This window comes from Diabrotica undecimpunctata, chromosome 8 (genome assembly GCF_040954645.1).
Source record: "Diabrotica undecimpunctata isolate CICGRU chromosome 8, icDiaUnde3, whole genome shotgun sequence".
Lineage (NCBI taxonomy): Eukaryota > Metazoa > Arthropoda > Insecta > Coleoptera > Chrysomelidae > Diabrotica > Diabrotica undecimpunctata.
In genome coordinates this window covers 25377930-25396342 of record NC_092810.1, presented here as the reverse complement: position 1 = coordinate 25396342, position 18413 = coordinate 25377930, and the positions used below count along the sequence as shown (strand labels likewise).

The window sequence follows — 18413 nt, the reverse complement described above, 5'->3', positions numbered from 1 at the left end:
GGCAACTAAACAGAAAGTTATTTCCTGCCTTTCTATTTCTTCCACGCAGTGATGGATTGCCGTTATTTCCGCCTGGAAAACTGTCACATCCTTAGATAGACTTACCGGGAAATATATCCCTTGATTTGTACCTACTATGCCGGCTCCCACACCCTCCGATGTTTTTGAGCCATCCGTGTACCAGGTAGCAGCAGCTTGTATGGGTACACCTTTATTCCAGTCTTCCCTGCCTGGTATCTTAATTGTGAACTTATTGTTAAAGCTATATCTCGTAGCTGTTGCATCGATAGGTTTCCCCATCACAATATTGGCTTTTAGCTTCTCGATTAGCTTCCTGTTGTCAGTACCATGCATCTGGCTTATATGTCGCTGACTATGGATTAATGTATGCATCACTGATCTGGCTTCGCCCTGTATAAATATATGAAGTGGTGGTAGATTCAGCAGGACTTCCAAAGATGCAATAGGAGTTGTTTTTATGGCCCCCGTAATACACAGGCATGCTAGCCTTTGTGTATTACCTAGCAGCCTTATTGCTCCTACTTGCTGCGTCTTTGTTCACCACGTCACCGAGCCATAGGTTATCATGGGTCTAATAACCCTTGTGTATAACCATAGAGTCATTTTGGGGTTGAGTCCCCAAATCTTACCGCACATTCTTCTACATCTGCCCAGGGACGTAGTAGCCTTCAGATTTATGGGGAGATCATCTACCAAGGTTACCCAAAGTAGAGGGAACAGAAGTCCTCCTTGTAGACAGCCTCCACCTACTTTTGCTTTGATGGTTGCTTTACCCAGAGTGGACATTACTGTCCTATTCTCCAGGGATGCCCTTATCCATCTGCATATTACCGCAGGTGCGCCTCGTCTACTCATAGCTCTTATCAAAGAGCTGGTGGTAATATTATTAAATGCCCCTTCTATATTCAGTGTTACTAGTGCCACTTATGTACGAAGCTGTGAAGATGTGCGAAGCATTATAGGCTAGTTTTATTATAGCCCATAAAAACACATGTAATATTGCTAATTTCGTGCTTACAAAAGTTGTGTTTTTAGGCGTTTTAATTAAAGTAGGTAGATTTTTTAATGTAGTTTAAAAAGGTTTTTTTCTGATTATTTCATATATCTTGGAATTTCTCTAATTATCAGTAATGTAAATTAGTTTTTATATTTAATCAGATTTTGACGTAAAATGGTCCCTCCATGTTGAGGCAAAATGACTCCGGGCAAATAAAATTTTGAGTTATACAGCAATATTTTTTATAATAATCAAATGTAGGTCTATCATATTTTAGTTACGATGTTAGCCTTACTTCTTATATTTAACAAGTCTGTGTCGTATTATTCTTCTTCTACGGCAGTACAAACCAAATTGAGCCTTGACCTCCTTTATTTTTTGCCTCCACTATTGCTTGTCTATGGCTCATCTTCTCTATACACGGACTCCTAAAAGGGCTTGTGCATCGCTGTTTACTGTGTCTTCCCAGCGCTTTCTTGGCTTTCCAACCGGTTTCTTTCCCTGCATTCTGGCATTCAGTTCTCTTTTTGATAGCCTATCCTCTCCCACTGTTATCACATGTCCGGCCCATTACAATCTTTGTATTCTAATGAAGTCTGACAGTGGTGCTTCCTTACAAAGTTGATAAAGTTCGTTGTTGTATCGACTTCTGAAGATTCCGTTTTCCCTCACAGGTCCTAGTATTTTCCTCAGTACTTTCCTTTCGAATGCATCGAGTTTGCTTTTGGATGTTTCTTTCAGGACCCATGCTTCACTGCCATAGCATGCTATTGGTCGAATTAAGGTTTTATAGATTCTCATCTTTATATTTCGGTGGACATTTTTAGACCGAAATATATAGAAGAGGTCAAAATACGCTCTGTTTGCCTGCGTTATTCTATTTCATATTTCTCCATCTTCTGATCCGTCGGTATATATTTCTACTCCCAGATATGTAAACTTTCCAACCATTTTAATGTCATCTTCATGTATAATGTTTTGTGTACAACTATATTTCTTTTATTCTGTAGCATTATTTTTGTTTTTTTCTGTGTTAATTTCCAGACCTAGCATTTTTGTTTGCGTTTTTAACACTGCATATGTTTCCTGTGCTCCTGTTGATGTTCTACTTATAATATTAATATCATCGGCATAAGCGGCCAGTTAAACCGTTCGGTTGGTCAGTAGGTTTCCTCGTCCTGTTTGCATTTGCCTAACCGCATATATCCAGTGCCAGGTTAAATAAAGTTGGAGCCAGCCCATCTCCCTGCTTTAATCCTCGCGAAATTTTGAGAAAGTCTGTTTGGTGGTTTTGTATTCGTACACATGCCTGAGTTTCATCCATTGTGGCTTTAATGTAATGAGTCTAATTAGCTTGTGTGGTATTGCCAATTCAGCCAATATATTGTAGAGTTTGTTTCTTTTGACTGAGTCGTATGCCTGTTTGAAATCTACAAACACGATGTGAATATCAATGTCGTGTTCCCATGATTTACTCAAGATCTCTTCTTCTTCTTCAAGTGCCCTGTCCGTTGCGAACGTTGGCTATTAACATGGCAATTCTGATCTTATTTGCGGCGCTTCTGAATAGTTCGACCGATGTGAGCCCGAACCACTTCCTCAGATTTTGGAGCCACAAGTGTCTTCTCCTGCCTGGCCCTCGCTTACTGTCTATTTTTCCCTAGACAATCAATTGCAGTAGACGGTACTTATCGTGTCTCAATATGTGGCCTAGATATTCAAGCTTTCTTTGTTTAATTGTATTCACGATTTCTTTCTCCTTTCCGATTCTTTGGATTACCTCTGTGTTGGTGACATGTTCGGTCCAGGATATACGAAGAATGCGTCGGTACACCCACATTTCGAATGCTTCTAGTTTTCTCGTGAGCGTCTCCGTCAGCGTCCAGGCCTCCACACCATACAGTAAGATCGGAAAAATGTAGCATTTAACTAGACGTAGTTTTAGGGGAAGAGACAAATCCCTGCTTATGAGGAGCTTTTTCATATTGCTAAATGCTGCTCTAGCTCGTTCTATTCTCGCCTTAATTTCTGTGGCCTGTTCCCATTTTGCATTTACGTTGGTGCCAAGGTACACATAAGATTCTACATGGTCAATTAGTATGTTACTTATCCGTAACTGTCGAGCAGGCTGTTGCTTCCTGCTTATCAGCATCCACTTTGTCTTCTTGAAGTTGAGGCTCAGGCCGTATTCCTCACTAACTGAATAAACTCTTTCCATTACCTGCTGTAATTCGTCTATGGTACTGGCAAGGATCACCGTGTCGTCGGCATATCTTATATTGTTCGTTAACTCGCCGTTTATTTTTATGCCCTCATTTGCATTTTCCATACATTTATTAAATATTTCTTCGGAATAAATATTGAATAGGAGTGGGGATAATATACAACCCTGACGGACACCTCTTTTGATCTGCAAAATCCAATAATATTTTCTGCTAGTGGTTGGAGCCGCTGGTTTATAATATACGTGAGGACTTTATATGCTGTACATAGTAGAGAAATTCCACGGTAGTTTTTGCACTGGAGTTTGTCTCCTTTTTATAGATCGGGCATACTATACTATTCTTCCAGTCGTCGGGTATTTTCTCTTTTTGCCATATGTCTTTGATAAGCGCGTGGATGTGACTTGCTAGGTGGTCGCCACCTAGCTCATACAATTCTGCTGGTATTTCGTCAACTCCCGGGAATTTATTGTTTTTCTGGGCCTTAATAGCTTCGAGAACTTCCTCTATGGTTGGAGCTTCTACTCCATTCTCTACTTCATTCTTTTCTAAGTAGTTCGTACCCATTTCATCTTCCATGTCTACTTTTGTACCAAGTATGGTCTGAAAATAATGCTTCAAGGTTTCTGTGACTTTCTGCTGGTCACTGATTATTTGCCCACTTTCATCTTTACATAGACTTTTTTGAGGTTTATACCCACTTTTTATCTTTTTTAGGTATTCGTAAGCCCCTCTAATTTCGTTGTCTTTGAAATTTTCTTCCATGTTTTCTATCTGTCCATTTTCATAGGCTCTTTTTTTATTTCTACATATATTGTCTTCTTTCCGTCTTGCGACTTCAAATGATGTTCGTCTTTCCCGTGTTCTTCTTGTTATATAAAATTGTGTGTGCTTCATGTCTTTCCTCTATTGCTTGTCTGCACTCGTCATCGAACCATGCTCCTCTTTTCGCCTTTTTCTTGTTTCTCAAGGTGGACGCTGTCGCTGTCAGTACTGCTGTTTTGATATTATTCTATTTGCCCTCTATGGAGTGCAGTTCTAGCGTCCTTAACTCATTTGCGACTTCTTCTTCGAACTTCTCTTTATATTTCTGAATCTTCAGTTTTTCCAGGTCCAGTTTGTTTGTTCTTTATTGTCTTTCGTTTCTTTCTTTGTTAACTCTGCATCTGAATTTGGTTTGGAGTAAAAGATGGTCTGATCCGCAGCATGCTCCTCGCCGTGTTCTCACACCTGAGATACTACTGTCTGCCCTTTTGTCTATCAGCACATGGTCGATTTGATTGATTGTGGTTCCATCTGGTGTCATCCATGTCATTTTGTGTATGTCCTTATGTGGGAAACATGTGGAACTTATAACCATGTTTTTACTGGTGGCAAAATTTATCAAAACTCCCCATTCTAGCTTGTTTTATTATGCAGTGGGTGTTTTCCTGTTCCATAGATCTACGGCTCCTTACCTATTTTAGCATTCATATCACTCATTATAATCTTGATGTCATTTTTGCACGCATTATCATATACTATCTCCAGCTGTTGGTAGAAGCTTTTCTTTGTATGTTGTTCTTGTTCTTCTGTTGGGCAGTGAATATTTATCATTGTTAGGTTAAAACAGTGGGTGCAAATTCTTAACTTGCATATCCTTTCACTATCTGCCTGGAAGTCTATGATTTTTGACTTACAATCATTACCCACCACAAATGCAACTCCACATTCTTTGCTTCCTTTTTCCTTCCCACTATATAGAATTGTGTGCGTTTTAGTGTCCCTGACACCTTTCCCCAGCCATCTTGTCTCCTGAAGAGCAGTAATCATGAGCTTATATCTTTTTAGTTCTTGCAGAAGTGCGGTTTGAGCTCCTGGTTTATTTAGTGTCCTCACATTCCAGTTTCCAAATATATAGTCCTGTATTCCGAGGCAAATGTTCAGGTTTCGTAACACTGTGTTTTTTTCCGGGAGTGGGTTGTCAGCCCACTGCCCAACCTTCCTCCTTTATCCGGGCTTAGGACCAGCAGTGGTGACTCCTGAGCTACTCGATCCACCCATTTGTCACCACAAGCAGAGTCCTGTGTCATATTATAACTTTTCTTATTATGAGTTTCTCTTTTTTTCTGTTTTATAAATTATGTTCTTTCCGCTCTATGTATATTTAATTAAATTGTTAAAGTTTTTTTAGCAGAAAATGGTTACTTCAATTAGTGCGGTCGTAAATATTATTAAATTTATCTGACTTGGCCCATTGTTAAGACCTTGTACCTCACGTAAACCATTGTTACCTGGAACCGTGCCTTTTATACTATTATCGGTTAACCCAGGATGTTTATAGTCGGTACTAATTGAAGTAAACCATTAACCATTAACAAACTTTACCTGCTTTCTTCGTTTGGGCATACCATCATACCAGTATTTCTTTTTGTAGTTTTTTTCGCCAAACATCTAAATATATTTTGAAATATATAAATATGTATTTACTTTTATACCTATACAGGAATGCTTGAGGGTGTCGCTCTAGTCGAATCAATCATGGAGAATACAGCGATCGAAATAGGTATGGATGCTTTGGAGTTCAGGATTAAAAACATTGAAAAAACAGATCCCAAAATCTTAGAATATTTGATGGAATTAAAGCAATGGGCTGACATTGATAAAAGGAAAGAAGAAATCGAAATATTTAATAAGGTAAAATATACTTCATACAATATAAATATTCTCTTAACCGGCTTCGAATTTACAGGCCGATGGATTAACCGGCCTAAATATGCGAACGATAATACAATTAAGTTCACCGTGGCGGCCACCTGTTATTATGGGGATATCCAGGAGAACTGAACTATAAACGATGTTATCATTGATAGATAGGCTTTTTTGTTGTTTTTATCAGTTCAGTTTATGCTGTGGGCAATATATTAATTAATTCCTTAACAAATAGCGCAAAGAGAAAACCAGGATAAGCAAGCAATAATCACTTTTCTAATTATTCTTTCTGACTAAGATTTATTGAATGCTGAAAATTTTATACGCGTAAACCGAAAAACCCCAAAAAATATTTGCCTTACACTATCGATAAAAAGAGACATATTTTGGAAATGAAAAAAATATTTTCTTTTTTAGAGTAATATTTGGCGTAAGAAAGGAATTTCCGTAGTTCCGATAAAATACCCCATAGAAATATTTTTTAATTATGGGGTATTGGTCTCCATATATCATTGTGATGGAAGCGTGGCAATATCTCATGGCGGAATTGAAATAGGTCAAGGCATTAACACTAAGGTAAGTTTAAAATTATAATTACATCATTATCAATCTCTTATCTATTCCCGTAGCCGTCCGACTGCAGGGAGTCATCATTATTAATTTTAGGCACTGTTCAATCACAAATTAGTCCATTAATTTGTAACCTCAAATTAATCTTAATTTCCCGAATTTGTATAGTTTCACCGTGTATGATTGTGAAACATATCGATTAGTAGTTTAATTACAGTTTGTTCAACTTCCTGCAAACTATTGCCTAATATTTATTGAGGAAATGCCTGCAATCATTTCCTCGGCTCAAATTATATTTGCCAGCTTTCAAAACAAGCCGGCATATCTATGTTTCGTGGACCTTAAGAAGGCATTTAACCGGGTCAAATTAAAAGACGTTATCTACTTATCCTACGCAAGAGAGATACCTCTAGGAATAATCAAAACGATCAAAAATATCTATCAAAACAACACAATAAAAGTAAAAGTAGAAGAAGAACTAACCGATCCTATTGAAGCTGGCAATTGGATAAGACAGAGAGATTCCTTGAGTCCTCTATTGTTCAACCTGATTATGGATGAAATAATAAAAAAAGTAAGAACTAAAAAAGGATACCAAACGGGAGAAAAACAAGTTAAAAAACAAGTTTAAAAACAAAATAATTTGCTATGCAGACGACGCAATACTACTCTCTCAAAGTGAAGATGATTTACAACGTATGCTGCACCAATTTAATATAACCGCCAGAAAATTTAACATGTTAATTTCCCCAAAAAAGACATCTTCCCTTTCCTTCGTGTTAGACATTGAGCCACTGCTTTTCAACCTGTACACGGAACAAATATTTCTAGAGGCACTGGAAGAGTACAACGAGGGCATCAAGATTAATGGCGTACCAATAAGTAATTTTCGATATGCAGATGATACTGTTATACTGGCCGATAATATCGAAGATTTACAGATGATGCTAAATAGAGTAAATACAATTGGCAACCAATTTGGACTGAAGATCAATAGAAAGAAAACTAAATTTATGGTGATCAGTAAAAAGAACATTCAACATATCGACCTGAATATTGAAGCCGAACGTATTGAAAGAGTACACCGATTTAAATATCTGGGATATACAGTAAATGATAAGTGGGACCCAGATGTAGAGATTAAGATCCGAATTGAAATAGCAAGATCCAAATTCATCAAAATGAGAAAGCACTTAAGCAACCGCCACCTAAGCGTTAACCTCCGATGGCGCGCCACGAAATGCTACGTACTCTCTACGCTACTTTACGGAGTTGAAGGGTGGACGTTAACAGCAGCAACTATAAAGAAGTTAGCGGCTCTAGAAATGTGGCTGTATCGACGCATACTGAGAATACCTTGGACAGACAGAGTGACCAACACACAGGTATTAAGACGAATGGGTAAAGAGATGGAATTGTTAACAACTGTTAAAAGGAGGAAAGCGTCATACCTGGGCCATGTGTTCCGTAATGATAAGTACAGTCTGCTACAGCTTATCGTGGAAGGCAAGATTGAAGGTAGAAGAGGTTTGGGTAGAAAGAAGAAATCCTGGCTGAGAAATTTGAGAGAATGGTTTCAAATACCAGAAGCCGCGAACATAATACATGCGGCACAAAACAGAGAAACCTATCGTTTGATGGTCGCCAACCTTCGGTAGAAGACGGCACATAAAGAAGAAGACATTGAGCAAAACCTTCTTTCATCATTTTTGCCACGTCGATCATTCAAATATAGAACTCCATATCTTAATTTAAACACCCAAAATTTTCCATTTCCAGTAGATAATGCATGTTTACTTCTTCTTCCCGCAGTACTTTGTAGTGTCAACAAAAAATTGAGCCCTATTTTCAGCTTGACACTGTATCTCCTCCTTCTTTTTTTCTATCATACTCTTAATCATACTAGTCCAGCTATCTCTCATTCCTATTCACACCTTACCTCAATACAAATTTTTTCTCCCATGCTCATCCAATCTTTCCACCAGCCATACCTTGCTCTCATCATTTTTTTTTTCAAAAGAAATTTTGGCAACCTATCATTCGAATATTCTAGATTTTTTAACATATTCTTTATGTAAATTCTTTGTATATAGGCTGACTCTAGCAATACCTGTCTCCAAATTTAATATAAACTTAGGATAAATACCTTGCACAAGAAAACATTTTTTTTATATAAAATCTTCTGATTATTTCCACCTCATTATACTCAAAAACACAACATACCTGAGACCCATAAGTCAAAATTGATCTTACGACCGACTTATACTCTGTTACTTTAGCCAAAAAAGGTGTATATCAGCCTTAGACACTAAACTATTCCAAGCTACTTTTGCCAATATTTCTAGGCGATTCAAACTTGTGCGTACAAACTTGGCATTCCGATGGAAAAGATTGCAGTTAAACCGAGTAACACTTTGATTGGAGCAAATTCGGGAATGACAGGAGCCAGTTTGGCAAGTGAAGGAGTTTGTTGGGTAAGTTCACTGAAAATATTAAAGTAATTACAAAATATATTAGCAAGAAAAAGACATGAAACATTTCCTTTTTCTGATGTACTTTTTAATTATTTTATCGTAACCGCATTTTTTTTAGATTGAGAACCAGAGATGCAAATACAAATAGACTGAGCGCTGCAGTATAGCCTTGTTTCCCCAGTGCGACAGATCTTCCCATTGGTCATTTAGCTCACGTGGTCGATAAACCCGGAACATTAGAAAAAGATGCAGGGATTGCTTTGTGTCAGTTGTCTGTCGCACTAGGGGAACAGGCCTGTATTGAAGAGATCAGTCTATTTGTGTTATATGTCTACGTTGAGAACTGAGAAAAAAATATTTTGATATAAGGTTGAATGCTCGAATAAATGAACTTTGATCAAATATAAGGCAGATATCGAGCACAATTTATTAATTAAATCTTGCCCAAGTACTTTCGCTTCCTAGAACATCTTCAGGGGCATTTCGTCAATTTTGGCCTATCCAACAAACATGGAATGTTATAAACGTAGTGTATAAATGTAGTGTAATGTACAATTTTATGTTTATAACATTCCATGTTTGTTGGATAGGCCAAAATTGACGAAATGCCCCTGAAGATGCTCTAGGAAGCGAAAGTACTTGGGCAAGATTAAATTAATAAACTGTGCTCGATATCTGCCTTTTATTTGATAAAAAAAAATATTTTGTATTTACTAGTCCAGTCGTCAGAGAATTGACCTCCAAAAATCATACGAACAAGCTTCAATTTTACTGAGAATGTCAATTTTGGAACCCCAAAAAAGATGCAAAAATGTTTACCACTTTTACCCCTGGCTTCCCGCTAGAACGCCCCATAGGGGGGGGGGGAATCGATTTACAAGAATCTGTACAAGAAACAACGGCGCGCTAAATCAATTTGAAATAAAATATGTATCCACTGGACGATAACAAATGGATATCTTTTGATCAGAGTACCTTATCAACAAAAATCAAAATGCGTTTTTATGCAAAGTCAGTTTTTATAAAGGTGTTTAAATTATTATTTTAGGCTGTTTCAGAATGTTGTGAGATTCTTCTGGAGAGGATGAAACCTATCAAAGAATCTATGTCGAATCCAACTTGGGAGGAACTTGTTAAAAAAAGCCACAGGGAATGTGTAAATTTGGTAGCTAACACGATGTAAGCAGTTAATTCAATTAGTCCAATTAAAATCTGCTTCATGTATGGTTTACATAATTCATTTATTATTTATCCAATTTAATCGTTTCTAAACTTATATCACATAAATTTATACGTTTGAAGTGAATACTTCTTATCGCTAAATAATATTTAGTGTGACGTGAAATGTAGAGAGAAAGATGTATTGAATAGATGGGATGGATATATATATATATATATATATATATATATATATATATATATATATATATATATATATATATATATATCAAAACGCCACTATGAGAATTCAGCTAGACAGAGATTTGCAAACTCCATTAATTAGAATTTGTAGAGGTGTCAGACAAGGAGATACAATCTCACCCAAACTATTTACTCTGGCGTTGGAAGACATTTTTAAGGCTATAGACTGGGACAATAAAGGGATTTGTATAAACGGGAAATATTTAAATCATCTAAGATTCGCCGATGATGTACTCCTGATAGCAACAACTATGGAACAACTACGAATAATGATTTCAGACCTAGAAAAAATATCTCTTGAGAAAGGACTAAAAATGAATCTAAAGAAAACTAAAATAATGACTAATACAGAAGACAGATCAGTAATTACCATGGGTGGAACAAACATAGAACACGTCCAAGAATATATTTACTTAGGACAAGCTATCAGAGCAGACAAAAGTAACCAGACTAAAGAAATAACCAGAAGAATAAGAATGGGGTCTGCATTCGGAAAACTCTCATATACTATCAAAAACCAAAAAATACCTTTAAAATTAAGAACGAAGGTATTTAATGCATACGTCCTACCTGTTCTGACATATGGTGCCCAGACGTGGACGTGTACCAAGAGCAACTTAGATAGAATAAAGAAAACTCAAAGAGCTATGTTGGGAAGACAAATGTTGGGAATATCATTGAGAGATAAAAAGAGGAACGAGTGGATAAGATGCAAAACCGAAACAACAGACGTTGTCGAACATGTATTGAAATTAAAATGGAAATGGGCTGGGCATAACGAAAGATATCAGGATGGAATATGCAATAAAGAAATTGGCCACTGGAGACCATATACTGCAAAAAGGTCAAGAGGTCGACCGCAAATGAGATGGAAAGATGACATTGAGCAAAGCGCAGGTCCAATGTGGAAAAGACAAACAGAAGATAGAGACAAATGAGAGAGGCCTATATTCAACACATGAATAGATTTTGGGCTATAGATAGATAGATAATATACGTGTATTAACGTCACTAAAAGTTCGATTCGAGTTCGATTCTCCACCGAAGAGAAATTTTTTGATCCGTTAATGTAATGATTATCAAAATGAAGTAATTAAACATAAATTCAAGATTATAATGAAAATTTAAATAGTGAATAAATTATATATTAAATTTAACAAATTTTTAAAATTACATACTAAATTCATTAAACAAAATTTTTAAAGATAACGTGAAGATTTTTTAAACTTAAATATGGTGTTATTAATAAAAATATTACCAAATCAGTAATAACCAGACATAAAGTTTCATTAATCCACACGCAGCAATAATGCGCTATAAGAAGTATTCACTTCTGTCGGCATTCCTCAAGTGTCATTCAAATATTTTAACTGTATGAGTAAATTTTAGGTACTCAAAAAAAGCTCCTAAACTGGCCGGTTACTCAGTATACGCAGCTTGTGCAGCAGAAATAGAACTAGACGTTCTTACAGGACAGCATCTACTTAATAGAGTTGACATTTTAAATGACGCAGGCGATAGTATGAATCCGGAAATCGACGTGGGCCAAATCGAGGGTGCTTTCGTCATGGGTGTTGGATATTTCACCACGGAACAAATTGTAGTTGGCAATAATGGAGAAATTTTGACGAACAGGACTTGGAATTACACTCCTCCTGGTGCCATGGATATACCAATCGATTTTAGGGTAAAACTGCCAGGAAGAAATCCAAATCCAGTGGGAGTTTTAAAATCTAAAGGTAAATACTATACTGTAAATACTCTGTGAAATTATGATGGGGAAATTCAATGAAAATAATAATTTTTTGAAGAATATTTTGTTTACAGACGGGTCCTCCACAATTCACACGAAACATGATACATCCGTTGTACGTTATTGGTCTCAAGAAAATAAGCATTTTTGTTTGGAGTAGAATTTTGAGAGATCATACTGTTGGTTCTTTTTTCATCGAAGGAAACCTAAACGCAATAAAATATCTTAATTGCTACGAAATCAAATTCTTCCTGCCCTTAACCCATCAAAGCCTTGTGTGACCACTTGGTTACGAAAACACGCCATCATTTAATGTTAATTGTAGCTCAAGTTAACGCTAGAAATCTATCCGCAGTTTAACTTTTCGTTACTAGATGTCAGTGTATTCCATTTGTTACAGTGTTACATTCCACAGTTTGGAGCGAACGAATAGTATAGTTGTGTGAATTCATGCGTATTAACGAATGTGCAAATTATGGAACCGAGATTTGAGTAAGTAGTGTTATTAGTTTACTATTAAGACTTTCCGGCAATTTAAATAATTACTGATATAGTTAAGGAAGTAGGTTATAACATAAAAAATATTGCAGGCAACCTGGCTCATTAACAAAAAATTTACATGAGACTGAATCAGACTGTTACCAAATGGTCACACTAGGTTAATAAGAGATCTAATTATTTGTTTATTTACAGGAGAGGTTTGACGCTCCAGAAAGTCCTGGATATGGTTTATAACGATGAAAATGATGCAACTGATATATATATATATATATATATATATATATATATATATATATATATATATATATATATATATTATAAGTCCACCTGATCCAAATGTTTTGACTGATGAAGATTCGGCTGACGAGGATAATGGTGGACTTGTGGATAACCTGTCCCGAAGACAATTATTAGCAGAAGCCGAGCTGGATTATTTTGATGATGCACCAGAAGAGACTAGTGTTTTTAATGAGATGGAAGACGAGCAAACACCACTTATTTCACCACTTCATACAGAACCTAATACTAGTTTTTTAAAATCACTAAAGGGAAAAAAGTATACTAAAAGAACTTGGATCGATGGAGATTTTGTAAAAACATCCGACTTTCCCAAAGCAGACTGCTCACAATTTAAAAATATGAGCCCTACAGATTTATTTGAGTTGTTTTTCGATAACGAAATGCTAGGCCATATTTTAGACGAAACTAGAAAATACGCTCTTTTTGTGAATTGTCCTGATCCGAAGATTACCTTGGACGAACTCAAATGTTTTTGGGTATTTTGATTGTGTCTGGATACAATTGTCTTTCTGGAAAAAGGTTTTATTGGGACAATGGAGCAGACATTTCAAATAAAAATGGTGAAGGATGCAATGCGTCGCGACAGGTTTATCCAAATAATGCGTTTCATGCAGTGTGCTGATAATACGCAAATGGATTTAAATGATAAAATGTGGAAATTGAGACCAGTAATCAAAAAATTACATAGTACTTTTCTCAAATATTATCAACCAACTGAAAATATGAATTATGATGAGTCGATGGTGAAATATTACGTCCGCCATAATTGTAAACAATTCATTAGGGGAAAACCGATAAGATTCGGTTATAAAGTATGGTGCCTTAACTCCGAGACTAGCTACCTTGTGAATTTTGAGATCTATCAAGCGAAAAGTACCAATTCCAACGATCTTTACCAACTTGCATTTGGAAAGGCAGCCGCTCCCCTTGTCTCGATGTTGGATACTTTACCACAACAAAAGCTACCTTACCAAATGTATGTAGATAATCTTTTTACTGGATTTAATTTAATGGTGTATTTAAAAGAAAAAGGATATGCTGTCACAGGAACAATAAGAGAGAACAGAATACCACAAGATGTTCCACTTGTCAATAAGACAACTATGTCCAAATAAACTCGAGGTTATTTGGTTTCAAAAATTGACAAAGAAGATGGTATTATGTTGACAAGATGGATGGATAACGCCGTCGTAACAATGGCATTAACTTCATACGGTGTGCATCCTATTCAACAAGTAAAACGTTATTCACATTCTGAAAAAAAAAGTCGTCCAAGTTCCACGCCCACATGTTGTTGGAATGTATAACAAGTTTATGGGAGGCACTGATAGAATGGATGAGGATTTAACAAGATACCGTATAAGTATTCGTAGTAAGAAATGGTATTGGTCTATACTTACATGGTTAATTGATACTGCGGTGCAAATTTCGTGGATACTTTATAAGTGTTCAGGAAGACCGACAACTAATTTGATTTTTCGACGTGAAATCGCGACTACTTACCTTACGAAATTAAAAAACCTTCCCATTAGACCTGGTAGACTCCTAGGTAGAATCTCTGACAACATTAGGTATGATGGTGTTAACCATCTCATTATACCTGTTCCTAATAAAAAACGAAGGCGGTGCGCAGGAGAAGGGTGCTGCTCAGTAGGACGTACGCAGTGTGAGAAATGCGATATTGGACTCTGCATTGAATGCTTTGCCATATTTCATAAAGAGTAAATCTTATAATATTTTTATAGTATTTTGACCTAGTGTTACCATATGGTCACAGTTTGTAATGTCATATGTTCGATAAACAAATAAAATTTAATACGTTTTACTACTTATTTGTATTTTTCCTAAACTAAACTAAAGCAAAAAACCACCAATTTTACAAAAAAAATTAATTCAGGCTTTGATGGGTTAAACGTCTTCAAATCGACTTAAACGAAATTTGGTTTCAACAACACTGTTCTTCACCTAATGCACAGGTCATCAGAGACTATTTAAATTTAATTTTTCGTGAACGTGTGATTAGCACACAAGAGCACAAGGTACAATAAAATGACCAGACTTACACCCTTGGATTTTTAGTTTTGGAGGGTGCTAAAGACCAATTTTTACCAGATGAATTCGAGCAAGCCAATAACTCTGAGCAACTGAGACAAAAAGGTAGTCAAACCTTTTTAAAAGCTCTCTAAAAATCTGATCTCAACGAATATGATATGTAGGTGAATAATGTAGGTGAAATTATGTATAACTTTGGTCAAGAAATTAAATATAAAATTCAATATATTGATATTCAGTTTTTGCTTGACTAGAATTGTTAACACCCCTTCTCAATTTGTCACACATTACATTTTTTTTTAATTTTAGCTGTTGGTGAACCTGCAATTTGTGTTAGTGTTGCTGTACCATTAGCAATTAGAAATGCTGTGGCTTCTGTCCGAAAATATTTCGATAAAGAAGCTTCTGCTTGGTATCCATTTGGTAAGTACAGTATGGTATACTCATAAAGTAACTGTAAGCGGTTCAGTGAGGTTGAGTCATCGTCGGAAACATACAACATAAGCATTCCTGTCACACATTAATTCTTGAAATAATTTAATTGCTGCAGAATTGTTTAATTGAAAAATTAAAAATAATCATGGAACCCTTGCATCTTTTCTGTTAAGTCTCTATTATATTGTTTACAGCACAGTGTTGATGTTTATACAAAGACATGTAAATAATACGGTGATACTTAGCTGGATCTTGGGTGTTATCTTGATTCTTCGATATTAAATAAGTTGTCCTCTGTGTTAGGAATTATAGTATTTCCCACAGATTAGAAATAACATGATTAATTAATGTTGATAACTCCGCCTGGTCCACGAGATTTTCAGTTATTAAGCTCTTTGATCATATTTGAGACTTCTTCAGTGGTGAAGGGTTTCTAAGGTGCAGTAGTAAAAGAAATACGGCTTCACACTCTCTTTGAGGGGAAAATGCAGTTATCCCAGATACCTACGTTATCAAATGGATTGAGCTCTGGTGGAACCCTTTCCGTGTTATCGAGCCCTAGATGATATGGTATGTTGCAGTGTCTCCCAGAGAGTAGTAGGTCTAGCTTTTTGTATGGTCTTATAAAGATATTCACTGAGTCCCAGCTGTTTTATGTTTTCTATGAGGTTTTTCGGGATTACACCAGTAATAGAGAGAACTATTTTATTTATAGAGAATTTATTATTTATTTATTATTATTATTCTTTTTCTTCTTTTGGCATCATAACTCTGGATGGGTCTTTGCCTGTCTGGCTATGTCCTTCTATTCAGATCTCTCTTGTGCCCTTCTTCTCCATTGTCTTATGTTCATTGTTTTCAGGTCGTCTTCCACGTCATCCAACCATCTCGTTCTGGGCCTTCCTTTTTTTCGCCTTCCTATGGGCTTCCATTGTAACATTTTCTTTGTTGTTTTTGCATCGTTTTGTCTCTGCACATGCCCCAGCCATGACAGTCTTTGACTTTTCACAAATCTTACAATGTCATAACCTTCATTTAACTCATTAACCTCGTCGTTTCTCCTGATTCTCCATGTGCCATCTTCCTCTTGTACCGGGCCATATACTTTCCTCAGTATTTTTCTCTCGAATGTCCTGAGTTGGGCTTCATCTTTTTTCGTCATTACCCAAGTTTCACATCCATAGGTTACTACGGGTCTAATCAGTGTTCTGTAGATAGTCATTTTGGTTCTTTTGTCTAATAATTTCGATGTCATCAATCTTTTATTAGCATAGTATGTACGATTCCCGCTGGAAATACGTGCATTAATTTCGCTACTTACGGAGTTATTCTGATTGATTTCTGTGCCGAGATATGTAAAGGCATCCACTCGTTCGATAGTATAGTTGTCTATTGTGATATTATTTTCATTGTCAGTTATTCTTTTGACTGTCATATACTTCGTTTTTGCTTCGTTTATTTTGAGACCTCTTTTTCTTGCTTCAGGATCAATTTGTTTGAACACTTCCATTAGTCGTGGCTTATTCCTACTAATGATGGCTACATCGTCTGCATATGCAGTAATTTGTACTGATTTGGTGTTTATATGGCCGGTTATATTGGTTTTTCTGATGACTGCCTCAAGAACTAGGTTGAATAGCATGGTTGATAGGGCATCTCCCTGTCTTACTCCCATGTTGATGTTAAACAAGGGAGTCAGTTCTCCATCTACTCTGACTGCGGCTTTTGAACCCTGCAATGTCATTTTTATGAGGCTGATATATTTCTTAGGTATACCTAGATTACAAAGGTCTTCCAGCATTTTGTCTCTTTTCACACTATCAAAAGCTTGTTTAAAGTCTATATACATATTATATAGGTCTATGTCGTATTCATAAGCTTTTTCTTGTATCGTTCTTAGTATGAATATGTTATCTGTAGTGGCTCTATTTGGTCTGAATCCATTTTGATAATCACCAATTATATTTTCGGAGTATTCTAATAATCTATTGTAGATTATACCAGAAAGAATTTTGTATATTACATTTAGCAATGTAATTGGCCTATAATTCTGGCAGTCCCTCTTATCTCCTTTTTTATATATTGGCTGTATGAGGCCAACTGTCCATTCCTCTGGCATTTGCTCCTTCGTCCATATTAATGTTATTAGGTAATGGATTCTTTCCCAGAGTTCGGATCCTCCATGCTTTAATAATTCTGCCGAAATTCCGTCCGTTCCTGGTGCTTTATTATTTTTTAGTTTATTTATTATCTGAACTACTTCTTCATAACTTGGATTTTCGATGTTCTGCTCCGCCGTATAATATATTGTCTCGTTCTGATCATTTTCGTTGTCTGCATTTATTATTATTATTACATTTTTCTAATACTTTAAACATATCGATTACTTACTTTTATAGCGTTATTTTGTCAACCTGATATATTAATAATACTAATTTTTGTAGTTGGACCGTCAACTGTTGACAATACTTTTATCAACTGCTTACATAACTACGAAAAATATACCTTATAGATAAAGAAAAGTGAAGAAACGATTACTGTTTATCAACCAACTTATTCTCCATGTATTTGTAAAATAATATTTTATTAAATGCTTATATTTTAAAACAGTGTTTTTATTAGTCATATTTTCCCTAGAATTATTATTTGATCAAAAAATACGAAGATGTATTAATATTTGGTTAGCATAGACCGGTTCCGCGAATAAACACAATATTGCAATTTCATAGCAACGAAAAATAACATGTTAGAAATGACAGTGCAAAGTTTCATATCAAACTAGATTTGCGCAATACAATTTTAAAAAATTGATGTCGACCGAGAGTTTTGGAATTGTGATCTGACCATCATCTTGTTGTGTCTCCCGCTACGGCTATCTCAATCGATTCTCCATGTTCCACTTTTTATAAAATATAGATGGTACTTTTACGTTTTTTATTGATAACCTAACAATTACATTATAACCAAGGTCAGGT

General features: G+C 35.9%; 1 protein-coding gene across 2 annotated transcripts in view; it reads left to right on the top strand.

Moving 5' to 3' along the window:
* LOC140447303 (uncharacterized) overlaps positions 1-18045 on the top strand; it is a 108406-nt gene extending 90361 nt beyond the window's left edge. For both annotated transcript variants that reach the window (XM_072539892.1, XM_072539894.1), the window contains 7 exons: positions 5726-5916; positions 6349-6507; positions 8847-8975; positions 10024-10154; positions 11787-12136; positions 15313-15426; positions 17883-18045. In XM_072539892.1, the coding sequence (XP_072395993.1) occupies positions 5726-5916; positions 6349-6507; positions 8847-8975; positions 10024-10154; positions 11787-12136; positions 15313-15426; positions 17883-17950 (1142 nt within the window). In that variant the 3' untranslated portion in view covers positions 17951-18045. The remainder of the gene's footprint in view (positions 1-5725; positions 5917-6348; positions 6508-8846; positions 8976-10023; positions 10155-11786; positions 12137-15312; positions 15427-17882) is intronic.
* Positions 18046-18413: the final 368 nt, after the last annotated feature.